Below are 21,280 nucleotides of genomic sequence, written 5' to 3' on the forward strand. Positions count from 1 at the left end.
TGGATAGATGCACACACACACACACACACACACACATTCTCAACGGTCCCTCCCCACAAAAAGCATAGAATGCACTGCGCGAACTAGGGTAAACCATTAACCCGGTATCCCTTTGCTTCACCTTTCACCTGTCTGTCTAGCGAGACCGGTGTGCTTCGCTAGTTATTGTCTTTTTTTTTTCTTTTTTCTTTCTTTCTTTCTCTCTTTCTTTTTTTCTTTTTTTCTTTTTGCAGAAATCGCTTAGCTTCTAGGTCTCGGTGAGCGCGACTTGTAGACAGCCACAAACGAAAAAAAGCAACTTTTCCCAGGAGAAATCGCTCCGGTCGCGACCAACGCAGCCACTTTCATAATACGATACGAGATGGTCCGAGAGCATTCCAAGGGAGGACGAGCTGGATGAATGTCCTGCATCTACTCAAGATACCATGATGTGATGCTTGCCATCCCTTGACTCTGCAATAACATTACTGTCTTCCAACTATCTGAAGCTCTGATATCATCCTGAATGGACCCTGATATGCCATGGCTGCTGCCCTCAGTCCGAAAACTGGAATGCCAGCGACCCCAAAGACTCTCAGAAATCCATACAGGTCACAGGACTAGCTGCACACCTTGCGATAGGTATATGCAGAATAGAGACGACAACGACAATGAGCTCGCAGGCAAGTGGAGCATTCTTACAGGGGAAGCTTCCTTCGAATGAAGAATTCATAACAAGGACGACTGTAGTTGAGTGTAAGGAAAGAGTGAAAACGAACAAGGCTAAGAATGAAAATGAACAAAAGCCAGATGCTCCTGGGTATTCCTTGCAAATGCCACATTTCCGTACATATCCCATTCCCTATCCCAAAAGCGTCAGTATTCTGTTCCCTTTTTGCAAACTATTTCCCAACACCAGCGCCTTCTAGGTGTTGCCCGTGGAGACAAACGTTTTGTTCTGTTTTTGTTGTTGCATTCCTCCCTTTTTGAACACAACCCCATACATAACCTTAGACAAAGAAGAGAAAAGAAAAAAAAGTAAAACTGAGAACAACATGCCAAGGAGATCGTTTCCATCATTTCATCAGATCTGCACAGTCAGATATCGTTGGCAGATCTAGACAGGAAAGAAATAGAACTGGGAAAAGACATAGAAATAGTGAAACGTCAAAAAGATCTAGCAGTCATGGATACTTATCAAAAACACGCAACTGTTTGGGTATCAACCGGAAGCCAAGGTTTTGAATCAAGGTTGCCAGATGATTTGGTAGAAAAAGAAAACTTCATAGGTCAGCTATGCCTGTGCCCAACATGTTGGTTCGTCAAGGCGCTGCAACTGCCTCGGGGAAAGACATTTGGTTGATCATGTAAGGTTGAGACCAGATGCGCCAGACACGGGGTAAAAACCATTCGATGTGTGCTTGCTGTCGTAGCGCCCACATTGTCCGGAGCTGCTGTGCCAAGAAGCTCCAGGAGAAAAAATTCTCGGCAAGCTGCCCTCATACTCATGTTTCACTGACCTGGAAATTTGATCAGATCCATGAGCGTCACTGCTGTTGCTGGCATGCTGTTGGTCCCGACTAGGGTGTTGAAACATTTCCACTTGAGCACCGTGTTCATAGATGGCTGCCGGATAGTACTGATAGTCCTTGGAATCATGGATTGGCTTGGAGTCTTCTGACAAGATAGAGTCGACGCCCGCGTCCTGAGAGCCGTGTCGATTGTGTGAATACTGGCTGCCGCCTCGCGTGTCGTATGCTGCGTGACCGGTGAAGTTCGATGAAAGCATCCCGGCTCCGCCAGAGGGGAAATCAGACGTCCCCATAATCCCGCCACCCCCATATCCAAGCCCAGCACCTGCGTTTCCACCACTGGTGTTGCTGCCTCTCCTCTCCGATTGATAGTGACCCGGCGACCGCCCACGCACAATCATCTTGGCTGACTTCTTTTGGGCAACTTTGACCCATTGCTCGTTCGGATTGCCACCGACGTCGGCCCAGAGCTCAATTATAAGGTGATAGTATTGCTGCTGAGCACGCCGTTTGCCGTTGTTTGCAGTTGCTTGTTTGAACTGAATCCGCTCGAACGTGTGCTCAACGGCCGTGGGAGGGGCATGCTGCTGCTGACCATATCCACTCGAGTCGTAATGAGCCCTCGAGACATCTCCAGGCATCGTATGGAACAATCCAAGCTGAGGATGGTGGTGATGATGGTGTGTTTGAGTTGGCTTGGGTGCCAGGCGAATCTTGTCCGGCGCCGAGGTCGGCCCCTTGTCTCTTTTTGGCGTATGCTGCACAAGCTCGATCGGCTGACTTTCGCTTTCGGCTACGACGGCCGAGATGCTCATTGCAAACCCACAAACAGTAAAAGTCTGCCCCGTGCTCTCTTGAGTGAGCTGAATAGGAATGGTGGTGGCCCAGGCATTCTGGGGTGGAGGAGGACTCATTGTATAGGCACAGTTACATGAGAAGTAGTTGCGCCTGTAGCAAGTCCATTCACCGTCGGCAAGGAAGAAGCCCTTATCAATAACGCCAATAATGTCAAAATTGATCGGCGTTCCTTTGGGCGTCCCATCCATGTAGCAAAGACTCCCAAACTTCACGAGCGGGTCAAGCTCGGGTACCGAGAGGTTCTTGCCGACGTAGCTTTGCTCCATCCTGCTTGGGGAGAAAAGCTGAGAGCTGTTCGTTGTTGGCGATGAAAGGTGGCTTCGTCGGGCCAGATTCCCGTTGAAATTTGCGGCCGACCTGGGCTCGTGCGGCCTCCTGGCGTAGGTCGGGGTCGTGGTAGAGTAGATATCTCGGAGCTCTCGTGAGCTCGGGATAGGCAATGCTGTGGATCGAGAGGCATGCGCATGTGGCATGCCCATCGAGGAGCTGGCGCTGTGGTGAATATTAGTATTGGGTCACTTCATATAATCTAAACAAAGCCTTTTCGCCATAGTTATGTCGGCAACGGTGCTCTTTTTAGAAAATCAAGCCAAGACAACATCTTTGGAGGCATGGCCTCTGGAACATGCGTGCTCATACCTGGATGCAAATCGTCTCGAAGCTGGCAGGTTCGACAGCAGAGAGTGGGGGGCTCCAGTATAAATTTGAGGCCCCGACGGATCTGTTGGATAAGCAGGAGTGTTGAAGATGGAGGAAGTCGAACCAGGGGGGTACAAGCTTAAAACCGGAGGCACCTGTGGCTGACCTTCGATTGTGCTTGCTGAGTCTTGGGGATATCTGATGCAGTTTAATTAGCGATGCTGTCCAATAGGGTTGTGCACTCCAGGGGAGCTGGCGTCTGTCATTATTTTCTTTCCGGCGGCACTGATGCAGCCCAACTGCGTTGCCTTTGCGACACAAAGGGCTGGGGATTGAGGGTGGGACGATGCTGTAACACTGCCAGCATGTTATGTTGCACAGCAAGCAGATAGCGGGGACGGCCTCGCTCAATAACACAGAGCCCGTTCTCGACAATTGCGTCTGCCGGGAAGGCCTGCAGAGCCCGAAGTGACATAGGTACTACCTTGAGTTGTTGCGCCAGCTTTTCGGGCTGCTTGTCAGTTCCTCTGGGGGGCACAGACATGAAGCCAGAGGATTGTTTCTTTTCGAGGACCAATTACCCTCCTTAGGCCGGGGTATCAAAGACTGGCCTTGGGAACACGAGATAAATATGAACATACTGCTATGCCCTTGGCGCTAGCAAACCAAGTCTTGGCACGGCGTTGTGTAGTGGTTGAAGGTAGTTACTTTGGGGCTTCTATTCTAGGCTTGCGGGGGCAGGGGGGTTCGCCTAGTTGGAATAATTTTGTGAAGTTTTCTGCTCTTCAAGAGGCCAGGTTGGAGTCGACAGTATTGAAAGAGTGTTCATTCAACTCACCGTATATCAGAGCCAGGCAATGTAAAGCATTCAAAGACCTGGCCGAGCGGAGATGTCGGTTCGAAGTCCTGCTGTGAAAGTATTTGGGATTAGACTACAAACAAGAGCAAAAATATATGGCGAAGATGCTTCCCGATGTATATGCCGACTTGTGCTTGAATACACGCTAGAGAAAACAGAGTAAGGATATAGCAGGGTGGATCATTCGAGAATGCGAAATGGCAAGTAGACGCCGCACGCCTTGCAGACAAAAGGCAAGAAAACCCCTCCTTGAAAGTGTTTTGCCCTCATTGCAGCATCGTGAGATTTGGTAGGGCAGGTAAGCAAGCCGTGGTGGCGCATCAACTGCGTGAGGCGGAGAAATTGGCAACCTACGAAAACAAAAGTTACTAATTAGCGGGCCGATCAACAATAGCGACCCAAGAAGACAAGGTCCAAACTCAATGTGCATGAACGTGATGAATCAGCCATGTCGGGCTCGGCTGTGAGGGACCATGAGGATGAAGCAGCCCACGATGGGAGATTTTCTGGTCCTTATCGAGGTTTGAACAGCCCGGTCGGCCTGTCCACCACGCAGGGGGTAGACAGGGGATAGGAGGTACTGCCTGCCTAGGGAGTCCAGAAACGCTCAACACTGTCAGGAGGAAATCATCCTCACCAGCCCTGCTTGGTAAAGTGCTTGTCTTTTGGATGTATCCCCTAGGTACCTCTGGCAATCCAGGGAAGTACCTCCAAGTACATTTCTGGCGGCGAGGACACGGCTGGGGACCAGTGTTGTGCAACCACACTTGTCGCATGCACACCACCCATAGGCTGCCATCAGCAACCGCTCAAAGAAATTTTGCCGGAAGAAGGCTCGAAAGGAATCATCATTTCTTGTAAATGTTCCCCTGAAAGGCGTAGCATTGCGCTTTGCATCATCTTCTCCAATGCCAAGGACGCCATCCTCGCGTTAGATGAGCAGAAACAGAGGAGCCACAAAGCTTTTGTTGCACATCGAAAGGCAACAATATTGCACTATCGATGAACTGGTCCGGTAGGAGTGAGACTGTCCTTCTTCTGAAGTGATGGGAAATGCACGCAGCGTTGCCATAATGGATATGACATGGGTTAAATGGGTGGATGTGAAGTGAGCATTCAGGCGACCGGTCAACTGCGATGACCGGTGAAAGAATAGATGAAGTGATTGGATGACAGATGCCAGGTTTTGTGTGGTGCGTGTGGCTTGAGTGACTGTTGGAAAGAAAAACACACCTAATCCCTGGGTCTGGGCACCGTTTCCACCAGACGGGCTCCTCTGCTCTTACGAGTGCTGTACTGCAGAGCATATTTGGTCTAATCACAATGCCTACTTTGCTTCAAAAAAGGACAGCTCGCTCTCGGTATCAAGATGCGAAGCAAACCATGAAGCAAGCCATTCCGATGCGAAACAGGTCAAAGCCGAGATGAATGTCGTACCTGCAAGGCCGCATTGGCAAAGGGCCCGGTAGAAGCGGAAGTCCGGAAGTAATAGCCTGCTCGAAAATTCAAGCTCGAGGAACCATGACTTGGTTGTGTGCTTTGATTTGGTAGTCGAGTGTCAGGCAACCCCTACGGCGGTGGCGTGGTTGCGAGCGTCTTCGAGGCCGGCGTGCATCCCCAACTGGCATGGATAAAAAGAAAAGAAAAACAAATGAGAAGACATGAATTCTCGATAAAAGAAGAAGAGAAGCAAACAGGAACAAGTTAAAGAAGGCATCATCGACCAGGAAGAAATGACCAGGTACCTTGAGTGCTGCGGGATTCATAGAGTCGCTTGTGCTGACTGCAGTGGGAGCCCGGCACAGAGCGTCGATATGGCTCTGGCTCTTGTGGGGCTGGGTAGGTAGGTATGGTATGGTTGGCGTATTAGCTACCTTGCACATTGGATCCCATCAGGGATGACGTTGCAGGGGTTTATGGTAGGCTATATGTGGAGCCCTCGGGCTGAGGTGCGTGGATCTTTCCGCACACCCCATGGAGGCCAAGAGACGGACGGGTAGCCCTTGCAGCTGTCCTGGTAGGGACAGAGACAGGCTAGGGCCAGTTCTCCAAGTTCTCCAGCGGCGTTGCTTAGTGCCCCCACTGAAGAAGCGAAGAGGACAAGAAGCAAGCAAGATGGGAGACAAAAAAAAAAAAAAAAAAAAAAAAAAAAAAAAAAAAAAAAAGGCAAACGCACCGTCATCTTGAATAATAATGCGACGCTGCGTGAGCTAAGCTACTCGGCGATCTCAATACCAACCGACTGTTCCGGAAGTCTAGTCTGCTCACATAACAAGGGTCAGTCAAAGGTTAGCCGGCCAGGATCTTGAGTTCCCTAGCAATTGAGATGTGTATATGATAGTTGCTGGCTTAACATTCGTGAATACTTTATGCCTGTTGCCAATATCGCGTCACCGGCTCAGCAACTGGCTGGATAGCCAGCTGGGACCATCTGGTCCTATGGGCCCATCCCGAAAATGCGGTAACATTGTTGCGTCATCGAGGGAAAGGGATCGGGAGATGAGCAAGTCACTAACCAGACTCTGTTGTAAGCATGCGCCCCTATTTGTAAGACGACAGTCAGCATGAATTCGATAGCTTTCGTGAGTGAAATCTTAACAAGAGATCTCATCCGCAAGCACCGCAGTCCGCGTAGATGGAGGATCCCGCGTCTGGTGGATTGGGCTGACGTTGTAAAGTACTGCAAAACCGGTAGTTGCAACTGGCTTACACCTCCAACCCTCTCAGGAGCTAAGGAGGTGGCCATGCAGATAATACTCTACGCGTAGTTGAGAGGCATGGAAGAGGACAGTAGCATTGTTGACGATTTCTTGGGGAGATTTGTGTAGCTCTGAGACTTATCCCCTATACCAATCACGGCACATCCTCTGGGGCTCCATTGATCATGGAGCAGGTAAAATTGACTTACTGCTCGAGTTTTCGTGCTTTCTTGGCGTCTAGCCGCGTTCAAGATATTGACCGCCTTGCAGATGTCGTTAGTCGAGGGTAAAGACTTCTCCCAAGGTCGATTTGCCGAGACGGTCTTTGTGAAAAACAATGACTGCTCTGGAAACGCTGTAGCTTTCCGGTTCCGAGGAATTGGAGTTCTTCAGTCCGATCTGATTGTGGGAGGCCCAGCAAAAACAGGAACAAGGCCTTGAAGCGGATCCTGGGATTCTCTTGGTATGTAGGCGGATGGCTTTGAATATGGAGTACAGAGGTTGATGTTGTCGACGAAGAAGAACAGCGTGTTTCGATTTGCTTCGGACCCTGATACAGTCGCGTTTGGAAAGCGGATGCGAAGTTGAAGAATTGCTCCGGATCTGAAGTCGTTTGTGCGAGGCGAGATCTTTCCTTTACTTTCGACCCAGAATGGTATGGTCACATGGGAGGAGAGTGGTGCAAGACTGTAGTAGAACAGGCCAGGATGGAGGGTGGTTGGATACTTTTATGGTTTCTAAGAGGGAAAAAAAACAATGTAACCCCCTTTTGGCGCGATTGCTTCTCTGGATGGGGAAGATGGTGAGGGACAGGGAAGAGACGGAGTAGATATTGGGACTCTACAAGTCCCAGATCGGGTCAGGGCGTATGTCCAAAGAGTCAAGTGCTAGCCGGCCAAGATGGGGCAAAGAGACAGCCAAATGAAGGAGCAGGAGGGAGTGGGCGTATTGAAATACCAAAGGTAGGAAACGGGGAAGAGGCGTGCATCCACTCACGGTGAAAGACTGGTTTTTGCTTAGCTTCGAGGTGTGGCGGGTCAGTAGCAGATCATTTTTTTGTTTCTTGCTCTCGAGAGGCTCATCCCGCCTCACCTCCAGTAGCAGAGAGCTGGCTTGGTTGCACAAGTCTGGCGGCCAAGAGCTTTCCAGCAGCCGAAAAAAAGCACCCAGCCTTTTTGCTGAAGCGAGGACGTGGCAATGATGGAAGAAAGGATCGGCTTGAAGCATCCAAGATGGGCTGGCGGACTTGATGAAAGTTGCTGGGCGATGGCCGCTCGATGACTAGCGTCTTCGTGGAGTTTGGTCTATTTATCTATTTCTTCGTCCGTGTCTTTTTCATTGGTTTTCTTTTTTCTTCTTCTTCCAGTCCTGGCAGGAAAGGGATGATGGGAGTGGGTCGCGGAAAGGGAAGGAGCGAAGAGACACTCTTTAATAACAGAGAGCTACTCGGGTCCTGGGTGGAGTTCAAGACAGTACAGTACAGGCTTGGAGGATAAGAGTACCTTCATGGCAAAAGAGAGAGCAACTCCAAGAAAAGAAGACATTCAGCGGCAACATAAGATACATTTGTGGTTGTGGATATTGACTTGATGCCTCGTTGATGGGCTAGCAGCTTCACCCGAAAGACGTTGATGATGCACGCGAAGCTCTCTTTCATCCCCCAGATACTTCACCATTTGATCCTCACAACTAATATTTTCGTACACCCCTCCCAAAAAAATAAGTCACATACCTCATACATCAGTTAACGCCTGCATCTCTCAGCACTGACCAGGACAAGGTTTTGTGAGGAAAGACGGTGTGGAAGCCAACAACGCTCGCCGTTGAATTGGGGGGGTTTTGTATAGAGAGACGGCGAGTACTGTACATCAAGAGACCTCTGGCCCAAGCGCCCACGCCCATCTCAGTCTCGAGATGGATACTATGTGAGCAAGCAGGTAACCAAGTAACTCTTAAAAGTCACTCCTGAAAAAAATACATGTTCAACATGTTCGTTGATTAGGTCGTTTGCGTTAACTGGCAAAAGGAGGGGCCGAAAGTCTAGAAGATTGTCTGTACGTTGAAAAGATTGGAGGGTGAGGTACAAGAAGCATTTTTTGTCAAGTCCACACCATCCTCACTTGCTAGTCATTGTCAAGCCCTAAAGGCAGAGGCTACAGTCGAGTGGCTATCGTTTGGCGTGCGCCCAAGCAAATCCTTATTGAGCATGTCTCAACCTCACCCAATGCCTTGAAAAAAAGCTTCTTTCGTCGCCATGCTGAGGCGAGTGCAGATTTTAAGCGCTCGCCCTCTTTGACAGCCCATTTTCAGAGTCATTCAGATCCTGACATGGTCGTCGCACACAGCGCGACGCTGTCAGCTCCTCCCCCTATCTGCCGGGAGCTACCCTGGCAAAAGAGAAAAAAAAAGAGAAGCGCAGGACGGGTCAAGTGGTACAAACGCGTCTTCCAATGATTGACGCAAACAGCAAGGGGGGAAGGATGTGACGGGTGTTGCACTACCCGCAAAGCACCAACCGAGATACCTCCCAATTGCTAATTGGTTGGGGTGTGTAGTGATATTTGGTGATGGTTGGGTGTGAAGGAATGAATAAAACGGGAACAAGTAGAAAAACTAAAAAGTCTACTTGACCAAGCTATACCAAATATAGGTGGAAATTGAAAGATCAAAGCAAGGTGGAGAACAACAAAGAGCCGGGTAAGGCCGAAAAAAAAAGAGGTACTTGCAGTCTTTTGCCTTGACAAGAGACAAGAGTCTACATGGTACCTCTGGCTCGTCGGCGGACTCCCCAGGCCAAGTCGGACGTAGGCAGCCGGGTGAGGCCGCAGAATATGATATTAGGAGGGGAAGTCCACTAGGACCCCAGATTACGCCACTTGTCGAGGATGTCAGTTATTGATTGGCGACCGGCTGGGCCAAGAGGGGGTTGGACGGATAGCTGCAGTAATTAGGGAATGGTTATAAGTCATCAAAGTATTCCTTTGCTCTGCAAAAGCCTGAGGTCGTACTTGATGTCATAAGTCTGTCTGGACGCTGTCGGTGGCTGACCATGTCATATAAACCTATTTTACCTCAGGTCTTTTGAGCGGATCCTCACTGCCACTAAAGACTGTCGGTCACTTTGAGTACCTGTTCAAGATAGCTTTGTCATGCAGAAAACCTCTCCCACCCCCGGAGGGTATGATATTTCATCAAATGTTTGCTCTTCTTGGCGGAGAAGCCCGCTTGATGATTCAAAAGCCTCGCCCCTGCAGCCCCACCAGCAAGCCGTTGGGCTACTGTATCTGATGTTGACTGCGAAGCATATTGAGAGAAAAATGAAAGCAATATCTTTTTCTCAAAAAAAAAAGATCTCTTCTAGAAAATAAAGGAGGTCGGCCTGCAGTGGCCCATAGCCGTGCCCCTGACCTCGCTTCTTGACGAGTCGGGGAACCAACCAGATATTCTCCGAATGCACTTGACCGGTGGGGCTACGGCAGCACTCGGCTGATTAGGGTAGGTTCTGGAAGCCCATCGCCCTTCCCGATCATTTACTTTCCTTTAGCTTTCGGCCTTATCGACTCTGACGCCAAGGAGGCTCGAAATAGGGTGATTTTCAGTGCGAGGAACGCGCGCTCGCGTGTGTCTGTAAAAAAAAATAAAACAGTATTGATCTCAAAGATCCCAATTCACAAGGGAAACAAATAAGGAGAAAATAAACCGGAAAGTTGGATGAGCTAAGGGTAGATGGGCTCGAGCTCCCCTCGCCCTTAGCGTGTGCTGTCAAAATGTGCCATGTGAAGGTTCGCTAGAGATGATATCTTTAGCCCCTGGTGACATTCGAGGGGGGGCTTTTCTTGTCACGCATGGCGGCGTCAGTTCCCCCCTTTAGCACGTAAACCGTAGACCCGAGCCCGTCCTAGCCCCCGTGGAGCTCTGCTCTCCGGGCGGCCTTTTTTAGTTTCAAGATGTAGCTTTGGACTGTTTAGAGCTCCCATTTGCCACGTGAGTAGTGCTTTCAAGCTTTTGTTCATACGGATGCGCCAGACATCGGGATGTAATTAGCAACGTCTTATCGGGCAGGACTTCCTAAAACGGCCATAGCCTCTCCAACTGTAGCCGACAGCAGTCGGCAGTAGGAGACTGACTTCAAAGCTTGCAGACATGATATTAATACCTCTTGGTGGGTATGTGGGGATAAAACAGCATGCCAAGGCTTGTGACCGGACTGTTTTGTCGCTGATAACCCGAGAATCACCTCATTGTTAGTTTGCGCGTCCCGGACCGCCACTACGCTAGGAACATCTAGCTCAAATAGCAAAGTAGGCGCTTCTACTGCCATATGCACGTAAGTCAAGGGAAGCTGCTGGGCGGTGGGTTTCCGTCCTTCTGAGGCAATGCTTCCGCGTCGCGTGGTAAAGAAATAAGTAGAAGAGGGAAAAAAGAGAAAGACAAAAAGAAGAGCCCCTGCTACCTAATCGACCCAACCAAAGAGAATTTCATAGTCATGATATGATGGTTAAATTACCAAAGGATTATACGTGAGCAAGCGGCAGCTACTAAAAGAGCAGCTTAAAACACAACAAGGCTAAAACAGGTCGTCCTGGGATGTTGATAGAGATTGGGTTATATATTGGTATTTCAATCCATTACTCACCGTGACTAGCCTCAAAGACAAATTTAGCCCTAAAGCCTGACTCTTGAACTGAGGCTTGACTTCGACTTTACTCAATGTGTACACCCCGGCCATCTATAATTATTGCGTGGCCCTCTTTCAGGATTACCTTCGAACGACAGAGTCCACGCTTCACATCAGCGCCCCGGCTATATTTCCACAGGTGCAAAGATCACTATGGCCCCTGATCATTGAAATGCTTTTTTTAAAATGACCAAGAGTGCTTATTGGCAAGAGACAAAACATGTAGCCCGTCAGCCCTAAGTTAGGCTCCCAGGATGGAAATGCGCCTTTTCTCGTGTCCTCACAGGTAAATTTTATTAACACACCACACTCTGTACGGGCTGCTGACAGTACTCTCGAGGTATTGGCGTGCTCATCGGTCTGCACACTAACGGGTTTGATGGTGTGGTCGTTTGTGCAGGCAGCCGTCTTGTCTGGCCCAGGGTCTCTCCTCAACTCGCATCGTGGGCTGCAGTTGGTCCAACCCTGGGACTTGCCGATCTTGTTCTAGAGGCCACATGTTTCAGATTTGGAAGCTTTCTTTCGGCCGTCTGCCGTTCTCCCCATGCCCCAAAGCAGCAGGATGTAGTATCTCTGGCCGAAGAATTCCGACCATCCATCTGCGCGCTGGTTCCGACCGTATTCCCCATTTGGACTTCTGGTTCCGCCGTTTTTTTTCTTGCGGTGAACTGATGTCTACAACATCAGGCCAGCTGGAACATGCAGAGCTTGATGCCTTTGGTAACATTATTTCTTTAAATCGGCACGCGGTTACATATGCACCTGGGGGTGATGTAACACCCATGAGAAGACACATCAGAATATTCTCCATGAGACAATTATGCGCTTAACTGATGGTTAGAGTAGCCTGAAGATCATGCTTGATAGTCATTTACCTTGGCAGCAATCTTTATTTGTGGGTGCAGTGAGTGATCTTCGCGGGCAGCGCTGCCCAAAGCAGTCAGTCTACCCTGACTGTTCACCCATCATGTCTGAGGGAAATAAATGAGGGCCATTGGGTCAGCAAGAAGAATGAAGGAACGGCTAGAATGAAAGAAAATAAAAAAAGGTGAAGAAAAACCAAGTGCTTTGATTGCTCTCTTGACATCTGTAAACAAAGCACAAGCCCAGTTTTTGGAGCAGGTCTCGTATACCCTCACATGCACATCATTGACAGTTATACATTCTGCGATGGAGGTGTGAGGTAGGACAGCCTGACGCCATGCCCGGTCTGTGTAGGCCGGTAATGTTTCGTTGTCACCAAGCACTGGGCTTTGCGGGAAACCTGTCCTGAAGCCGTAGCTTGGCAGGGAAAAAAACATGGACTCTGGTTGAAAAGGTGGTGCAGCAACCTTGCTACCCTTACTTGTGCCACTGCAGGCAGACCACACTGGCCCAGGAAGCAAGCAGCCCCCGACGCTGATTGTGCCACTACACATTGGGTGAGAACCATTGAGATTTCAGATCTCTGTGTTATGTGACAGATCATGACCGGTTCCGACCGCCCGCTCTCAAAAGAGGAGGAAAAGAAGGTTGTTACTCCCGTCAAATAGCTTGGGTGGGTACCCAGGGTAACAATGCCCGGTAGAGTGTCCTTAGAGCACAACATCATGGCAGTTGGGTAACGATTCCTTTTTGACTTGTTCCATTTCCATTCAGGGACTATGGACTGATATGTCGGGTCGTGGTGCTCTCATGATAGGTGTGTCTTCTCTGGTCCCACAGCATGCTTTATTTTTCGTTCGAGTCAAGGGTGGATGGATACTGGGTGAGCCTCTGACCGTCTTGATTACGATGCATGACGGTATCATGCCGAGTGGCATTATCGACCGCAAACGACGCCAGCGAATCGAAACCAAACAAAAGCTTCTCGTGGTCTACTCGGCCGTCAACAGACGAATAGATCAGCTGCCAGAGAGGAGGAGTGGCGAGGGCCCGCGCCAGGCAGCGTCCAAGCTTCAGCCGTCGTAGATACCTTGGTTTTTGGACATGCATGTAGCCGACGCTGAGAATATGACCGCCATTTGAATTGTAATTATATCTCGCGTTGTCCCGTATTCCATGCATGCTGGCTGCGAGGATGCAAACAAATTGCGCAGGGGTATTCAACCGTGTGCTGTCACGGCCGGCCACGCTACTTCCCGCAGTCCCTGCTTAGCGTCGGGCAAGGCTCATAGTGGAGTCTCGGAAACTTGAACATTTTTCACCATGCCTGTACTAAATTTAAGAGACCAATTTGCGAGAGAGCTTAGAAGAAAGAATGGACATGTGGTGGGAGAGCTTTCCGTCAGCACTTCGTGAGTTCGTAAAACAACTTCCGGTCAAGGAGCCCGGGTGAGTGAGCAAGCAAACAAGATCCTGGTCGTCACTGAACCTGGAAATGATAGAAAAATGCGTATCTGAAGAGGCGCCTTACTTAGGTGCTTAGTCTCTACCAGTTGAGCCGGTCTTCGGTTCCAAAAAGGAAGAGAAAGGAAAGAGCAGTCAAAGCGATCAAAAGAATTATGTTACTAGAAGGAGCACCTTCATTGGCAGGTGCAACTCGAGAAACTTGGGAAGTGGTGGGTTCTGCTCCTGGCAACCTGATGTGCCCTGAATGCATGTTGTAGGCAGGTACATTAACTAGCAAGGGGGATAGATGCCAGGGATGGAGGTTTGAGAGATATTCTTTTTGAAGCAGTCAGACACTTACCTGCCCTGACTCCACCGGTCAATCTCTCTTTTTTTCTCTCATTTGAAGCATTGAAGAATGGAACATACAATAGCAATTACTTAGTCTCGCCGGCTTTTAAACATAGAGACATGTAGAACTGATACAATGTGGACGGCTGTTGTCTTGCTCGCCGGTTATACTACTAGTCTAGCAGCTAAATTTCGGGGCAGGTCTTAGAGCTACAAAGACTGGAAGTACTGATTCTGATAGCATAGTTAGGTATTTGGTCAGCCTTTCGGAAAGGGGTAGCATGTCCTCTATTGGTTGTATATATGTGAGCCAATGTAGACTGTCAGGAAGTAGGGTTGTGTTTCCAAATTCGATCTCCATAACCAACCCCGTAATGTTGTCAACATTTGGTCGAGACATGCATTCGTTATCAGCAGTATGACAGTATTTATGAACGAAAAGGGGAATATAAAACATGCAATTGAGCTTTTCTATATTACTTTTAATCTCCTGCGCACCCCCTTAATTCTGCTGCAGGACACACGTATATTCCTTTGAGCCCAAACTGCCCACGGTGGCGCTCTGCGCTGAGCATACATCATGAATAAAGAAGTCCATCTATGAAGCAAATGTACCACGTGGTTTCGTCTGCATGCAGCTCAAAGGCAGTACAGGTTCCAAATACACGCCGGTGGCAACTCCTCTGCCCCGAGGATCGTTCGGCACTAGTCTTGTGGTGATGTCTCTCACAGCCAGTTTCAATGTCACCCACAACTTGAAATCGGGTAAAACATGTCCAGAAACCAGGGCCTAGAGTGAATTGTGACGGCACCTAATAAAGAATCTTTCAGTCTCGTTGGAACTTTAGATATCAGCACCAAAGACCTGGTACTCGCGCACCCCTATCGAGGCAACCGCTCGAGAGGTTAATACTCGGAGTGTAATCTATGTAGAGCTTATTAGCAGCCAAGTTCATCAAATTTCAGAGACCATTGTTTCTTAGGCCTATCCCTTTAAGTAAGGCGTTGCAGGCCCTCTGGGGCTGCACTCAAATCTAACGCACGTAAGCGCAGCTGGAACAAATGGTCCCCTAATTAACTCCTGGGCATATCAACTAATGCAGTTCAGTTTCTTATTTGACAAGTTAGGCTCAGGAATAAGGAGTATCTTGGTCAAAGGTCCACTTTGAGCAAACATTCAGCGCTTTCCATGATACATATCTTGTTGTTACTATGCCTCATGGGTATTTACTCGTGCCAACAAAATGCCGTAGCTCACTTAAGCTGAATTCATAGTAACAAAGGTTAAAAGTGAGATTTGTTATTATTTCCCAAGCTTCATGATATTCTCCCTTCTTGCAGAGTAGCATCTCGCCATCCTTCCACTCCCGTAACAAACCCCCCCTGATATAGCAGATCATGCTTGCCAGACTTAACCCCACTGTTAATGTCACAAAAGTTTATTTGATGATAATATATGTTCTTCCACCTGTGCTCACGGCAAACTCTCCTTTGTACTCTTTTGGCTCTGAAACTTCAGGGGTAGATTAGCTCCTCCTGGTATGTACACAACTTCACCTTTGAGCGCTACACAAACGGCCTAAATGCTGTTCACATTTCTTTCTCTGGATGAGAGGGTAAGCAAATTCCCAATCAAATCACGACATACACCCACTTTTCATCGAAGCAGAGTCCCAAAGTAGAAGCAAGCCCCGTTCTAATGTCGTTTTTCGCTCCGAGTTAGGAGAGCAGGCTCGCACGGCATAGGTGTCTCCCCCGTAGCAGACCACTCAGGCCATCACGGATTCGTTCACGCCCCCCTCTCATCCACGCGTCCCGCGTCGTTGTGAACCAGAAACAAAGCATGGTCTAGGTCGCCTGACGGGGAGGCCCTCACCGCATGGGTGAGGAGGGTGGCGAAACCAGAGCAACCTTGATGACCTCCACCCACACAGAAGATGACGACTGGCTGATCACTGCCGTCATGGCCTGGGCCCATGAGACCCTGCCGTCGACTCAGCAGATGTGCAAACATTCCTGCAGCCGGGCCATTCCCTTCCAAGGTGATTCGAGGCGAGCTGCCTCCGTCATCAGGCAGGAGGCATTGGGGTACCGTACAGGCGTGTGGATAAACTATAAGGGAGGGCTCGCACGCCTTAAACGAGGGGGAATAAACCAAGGCTTACCTGGAACGATGAGACATGTTTGGTTTGTTTGCCTCCGTTTCGATACTGGCGTGTCACGCAGCTAGTTGGCCCCAGCAATAGGTTTGCTTGCACACGATCGGTCCTCCTTTCTCCACTCGTTCATTGCTACGTGACACACGTGCGCCCCTGACTTATCTGAAGACTTTCCTCATGTAAAGAGCAGACTTGGCGACGGAGGCAAGGCCAAGTTAGCAGGCCACTGAACTGGTGAAGAAGCGCAAGAGCAGAGTGTGCTGCTGAAGCAGCCTGAGTCTCCATGAATAGAGCTGCATAGAAGCCAAATGTTGGGAAGTAGAGATCCTTCTTGAAGGTACTCGCCGCCTGGTTGCCTGCATCAGCAACTGCCCGCGCTCTTGTCCGGTCATCCGTGCTGATGATTGTTTCAAAGTGCTGTTTTGTGTATCGGTTTCGTCTTTACATACCGCAGACAAACAGACATGCCGCAGTACTTTTCCCAACCGGCCCGCACAGCACCACGGCCATGTCAGCGTGGCATATTCCCTGGGCCGCCTTGCTCGCCTTGCAGGGACCTAAGACCCGAGACTAGACAAGGCCGGAGCTGCCAGACTACGCTAGCTGACCCCTGCCACATGGCCACCTTGTCGATCGAACCACGAATACATCATCTATCAGAAGCACATTCCTGCATTTGCTTGTAATTCTAACCAGACTGTATCCCGTGCTTTCAAGTGTCAGCAAAAGGAGAGCTAGATTAGACTAGTGCGAAAGACCACTCACAAGCTTTCCTCAAGACCAGCTACTGAACGGTATATGCCTCCGACAACAGACCTAGCCTCCAGGTACCAAAGACTGTTGCAGACGCTCCAAGGCTCCGATCAGCTTGATGGAGTTTAGTAACGGTGATCCTCGAGTGTTTAGTGGCGCGAGATAACGGTTGTGCAAAGTAAACGGGTGGTACACTTGAACTAGTAAGCTAATGCTCGATTTTGGGGGCCAAATTGGAGATTTAGTGGCTGAGAATGGTACGATGTTGAGAGTTTAAGGTCTCGAGACTAAAGCCACGGCGTTATGCCGCCGCCCATAGACTGGAACAAGATATACAGATTGCAAACATGTCAGCCAGGAAAACGCGCCTGCAGCACAAGCAAAGTTTCATGAAATGGATGTCTTCCAGTACATTTGCGAGATTTTGACCAGGTAGGTGGGTGGATCAGTTGACTAAAGCAGTATTTTCCTCATTCCCACTTGCTCCCAGAAATAACTTGCGTAGATCAACATTCAAAGTATGTCTCTGCCAGACTATGGGTCAATGACAGAGGATAGGAGAAGGCGTCCAGTGGACGGTGGGGCATCGTGTAGGCACCACGTTTCCGACTTACATACCCCAGCTGCATCTGAGTTACACGTTGGAGCTGGAGTTCCGTCTAGGACCGAAGAAGAGTGTTTGAATACACAATGAACTTGTGACGAACCAAAGAGCAATGGCATATGCTACCTTCCCGTATGAAGATTTGGTCGAACTGCGGGTAAAAAGATGTCCTGGCTAGTCCCTGCCGGACCAAAACCAAGATAAGCACAAAATACGTTCCGGGCATTAGTTTTTTTGCACGCTTCTGACTTGGCCAACCCCGAGCTGTGAAAATAACGATGGAGAGTGACGACAGAGGGGATTGAAAAAAAAGAAAAAAAAAAAAAGTTACTATCAAGGCCATAAATTGTCAACATCAGGGACAAAGAAGAAAACCAGGCCGTCATAAGAATTATAATAATAATTTGTCTCGTCGGATACACAAAAAATTGGTATTCTCTAGCTTCCTAAGGTAGATAGTTGGTGCTAAGTCGAACTGACATCGTCAATCCCACCGGATGAAAGTGTAGTGGACGAGATGAAATCTCCCTAAGCGAAAAGAGAGCAACCACTTTCGGCAAGAGCCTGCAGTCAACATTAGTCCGAGGATGTCATCAAATTTTGTTACTTATTAGTAATAAAGTGTCGCGTGCATCTTTTTCATAAAGGAATCGATGGATAAAGCGAACCGCGGCCGGTGGATTTGCCAGGGAATCAGCCAGCCCTCCAGAAAAGGCAAGTTTTTGTACGATCGAATAGCGATTATCCGTACCTGATTGCTTATTAATAGGAGGGGCAGTGGCCCCACCGATAGTGATGAATTACTGCTTAGAGATAAGTCCTAAGCTCCCCTGTCCCCGCCCACATCTGACGCAAAGAGTCATCGTTCGCAATTATCAATGACTGCAACAAATGCACTGCAGACGCTGAATTGCAGTTGTCGCTTTTGTTTATGAACCCTGCCAGCCGGTGCTGCTTCCCTCGAAGCTTTTTTTGGTGTGGGAATATGGCCGCATCCGACCTCTGCCCTAAAGTCCAAGTACTCCATCAAGCACTGCACAGGGCGACTTGAGCAAAGCAGACAAGGCTCCACTGTCAGTAGCCAGCCGTTCGTGATACACGTCCCCTTCATCCTGACTTGGACATGCCGAAGAAAAGACACCAAACACACTATTCGAAACCGCCATCAACCCCTCCTCCTTCGCTGGCTAGCTCGAGGATCCGAAGTGCAGATAGCGATGGTAAGTTCTGCGTTCATTTCGTAGCAGCATCAGCCGACCGGCATCCCTCAACAAATATCGGAACGACCGGTTGGTCCAAGTCGTGCAACATCGAGACAGCATTCCGGACACGCCCAATGAATGGACGGCCGAGCAGATTAGGGAACATTACACGGCATGCAAGCATACTGCCATTGTCAACACGAAACACCAGCGGCACATTCTACGCATTCTCGAAGCGTCTTCTCTTGCCTTCTGTCTGTCTTCATGTGCTAATTGTGTACCTCTTTGCACAGTACAAACCAAGGGCGTCAACCAGCTGCTTGCCGATCTCCGAAGGGTTGGCGTGAGCAACAATGGCGCCAACCCAAGTACCCAGATAACGCCTATTGATGCAGCTCTCAACCCTATACCTAGTGTACCACCCGCTTTGCGTCAAGTCCTCCGTATCCCCGAATCCCCTGCGCCACAGCAACGTTCTCGTCGCTTGGTCGATGCCCAGGGCCGCCGTCTGCCACCCGGCCCCCCGGCACCCCGATCTTGGCTAGCCCAATCTCGCCATGCCCCGACACCCTTGAAGGGCAAAGGTCATCTCGGCCCTTGTGCCGTACGTGGCAGCGACTTTTTCATACACCAGCTGCCAGGTGTCAATATTCCGGACAGGGGTAGCTTGCTAGACCTCGCTCTGTCAACCATGGTTGCGGACTGGGAGTACCAAAAGCACTACAACCAATATTGGCTATACACGCTGCCGGACCACCTGAGACTGGCACTCATATGTTATCTGGGCAGCTACAGGACGGACGGAGCATCCCCGGGTGACCTGAAGAGGTTACTGCTGCCGCCTCCAGACCTTGAACTTGGAGACGAATCTCTGGAGCTTGGACACACTCCGAATGAGGGGATCCACACGTTTGACATGGTTGACGGATTTGGCAAGGCGATCGATATGAAGGAGCTCTCCGACATACTATTTCCTCGTCGTCCCGCTGAAGTGACCCCTGCAGTTTTGCAAGAATCTTGGGATGCACCGGCAGACAGCTGGGGCGCCCCAAAGTTGACTGCAGATGTCCGTCCCTCACTACTTCCAAACCTCACGCGTGTCTCCTTGGCGGTCAATCCGTCAATCGCACACAAGATGTCATGGAAGCACCTGCTTTCCTTCTCATCACATTTGGCTACCGTCACGCATCTGAGCCTGGCATATTGGCCTAGGCCCACTCTGACGCCAAATGCCATCGCATCTGTCATCGACTCGCCCAGCGGGTCGATTCAGTATGGAGGTACCGGCTTCTACAGCCATTCACTTGACGACGACTGGACTGAAGCCATATTGTTGCTCAGGCGTCTGAGCAAGAACCTCTACGGGCTAGAGTATTTAGACGTGACAGGCTGTGCTTCGTGGGCTGAGGCACTTATCCGGAGTGTAGATCACGACTCTGTCGACTGGCAGGGCGCTTGGGGCAAAATTACCGAGTTGTTGATGTATTGGGGGTTCCGGACCCCCAGACCCGACGAAGAGCAAAGATACTCGGAATTTTTGGGACACATGGCACTTGCTACTCGGGTTGAGCGCCACATCATTGGCAAGAGATCAGGTCGGGGACGGTTCGTCGAAGTTCACAAGGATACTATCCCGGATGTATAGACGCTTGGTATAACCTGGATATGGCGCCCTGCAGTCATCCATGTGCTCTACTTGGCTCATGCTCTTTGTGGTGCACACATTCAATCCTGAGAGGTCTCATATTTTGACTACCCACAATTGACAAATTGCGTGCCCTTTATCTTTGTTACACCATTTGCATGCAACTCCTACTGATGAGCACACCGACCAGTCAGTCACGCTTACTGGAAATGAGCGGCTACAGTTTATATCAGCTATAGAACAACAATATCCTCAGAGCAGCAGATTGATGGGACCTGAGGCAGGCACATGTGTGACAGCAATGGTCAAGGTTTGGCACTTTTGTTCCAGTTAGCCCAACATGTTTCTTCACAAATGTAAAGAAGGATGTCTTGACACCCAGGTAATGTAGAAGAACTGAGAAATCTGAGCCGTGATATAATTAATGTCTTCATGGTGATCGCTAACAAGCTCGACATGTCATTTCAGCCATCGCTGTAGCATGCATGAATCTGTTGTTCGCTCTCCAGAGCTATCGTATTCGTCCCTGCTCAAAATCGGTATATTATACCGGATTCAAAGTAGGACCAATTCTGTTAGAGCAACAGGTCGCAAAAAAGGGGGAGAAAAAGAAAGAATAGTGACCGAAAAACAGGTTTCGTGTTCATTTTCCCTTTATTTTCGTTTCTCTCTTCTGTTCTCAACCCTTCATCTGTTGACACATGAATGTCGTATCAGATCAACCTGGCCGACCTCCTAGAGATGGACCTCGAGCTTTGCCGCCCTGTCCGAGAGGCCATCTGGGAGGTGGGCGGGTAAGCTCGAGGTCCTGACGATGATCTGCGACCCCTTCACCGCGGCCTACGTGCTCTGTAGCCTTTCGGCCTTGACGCGGGACCGACCCGATCTACACTTTCACTTCGCAGGCTGCGACTGCGCTCAATGGGCGTTCGTCTCTTTGTGTTGCGTGTTGAGCGTTGGTTCTGACGTCGCGCGATCGCAGCTCCAAGCCAAGGACTTAGATGGCCTTCTT

General features: G+C 49.6%; 5 protein-coding genes across 5 annotated transcripts; 2 read left to right on the forward strand and 3 right to left on the reverse strand.

The window, feature by feature from the left end:
* Window positions 1-1,342: 1,342 nt before the first annotated feature.
* PpBr36_00989 (uncharacterized protein) lies at window positions 1,343-3,006 on the reverse strand (the record flags this gene model as incomplete). The annotated part of the gene is made up of 2 exons (XM_029888178.1): window positions 1,343-2,861; window positions 2,969-3,006. The coding sequence occupies 2 exons, from the start codon at window positions 3,004-3,006 to the stop codon at window positions 1,343-1,345; spliced, it is 1,557 nt and encodes a 518-aa protein (XP_029751766.1).
* A 1,309-nt stretch (window positions 3,007-4,315) lies between these two features.
* Window positions 4,316-5,185, forward strand: PpBr36_00990 (uncharacterized protein; the record flags this gene model as incomplete). The annotated part of the gene is given in 4 exon segments (XM_029888179.1): window positions 4,316-4,426; window positions 4,550-4,797; window positions 4,817-4,882; window positions 5,134-5,185. The coding sequence occupies 4 exon segments, from the start codon at window positions 4,316-4,318 to the stop codon at window positions 5,183-5,185; spliced, it is 477 nt and encodes a 158-aa protein (XP_029750654.1).
* Window positions 5,186-11,675: 6,490 nt separating this feature from the next.
* Window positions 11,676-11,873, reverse strand: PpBr36_00991 (uncharacterized protein; the record flags this gene model as incomplete). Its single annotated transcript, XM_029888180.1, has 1 exon — window positions 11,676-11,873. One exon carries the CDS (start codon window positions 11,871-11,873, stop codon window positions 11,676-11,678), a length of 198 nt encoding a protein of 65 aa, XP_029750655.1.
* A 3,821-nt stretch (window positions 11,874-15,694) lies between these two features.
* On the reverse strand, window positions 15,695-15,883 carry PpBr36_00992 (uncharacterized protein; the record flags this gene model as incomplete). Its single annotated transcript, XM_029888181.1, has 1 exon — window positions 15,695-15,883. The coding sequence occupies one exon, from the start codon at window positions 15,881-15,883 to the stop codon at window positions 15,695-15,697; it is 189 nt and encodes a 62-aa protein (XP_029750656.1).
* Window positions 15,884-18,544: 2,661 nt separating this feature from the next.
* Window positions 18,545-20,268, forward strand: PpBr36_00993 (uncharacterized protein; the record flags this gene model as incomplete). Its single annotated transcript, XM_029888182.1, has 2 exons — window positions 18,545-18,641; window positions 18,917-20,268. The coding sequence occupies 2 exons, from the start codon at window positions 18,545-18,547 to the stop codon at window positions 20,266-20,268; spliced, it is 1,449 nt and encodes a 482-aa protein (XP_029750657.1).
* Between the last annotated feature and the right edge of the window lie 1,012 nt (window positions 20,269-21,280).

Source organism: Pyricularia pennisetigena, chromosome 2 (assembly GCF_004337985.1).
Source record: "Pyricularia pennisetigena strain Br36 chromosome 2, whole genome shotgun sequence".
NCBI lineage: Eukaryota > Fungi > Ascomycota > Sordariomycetes > Magnaporthales > Pyriculariaceae > Pyricularia > Pyricularia pennisetigena.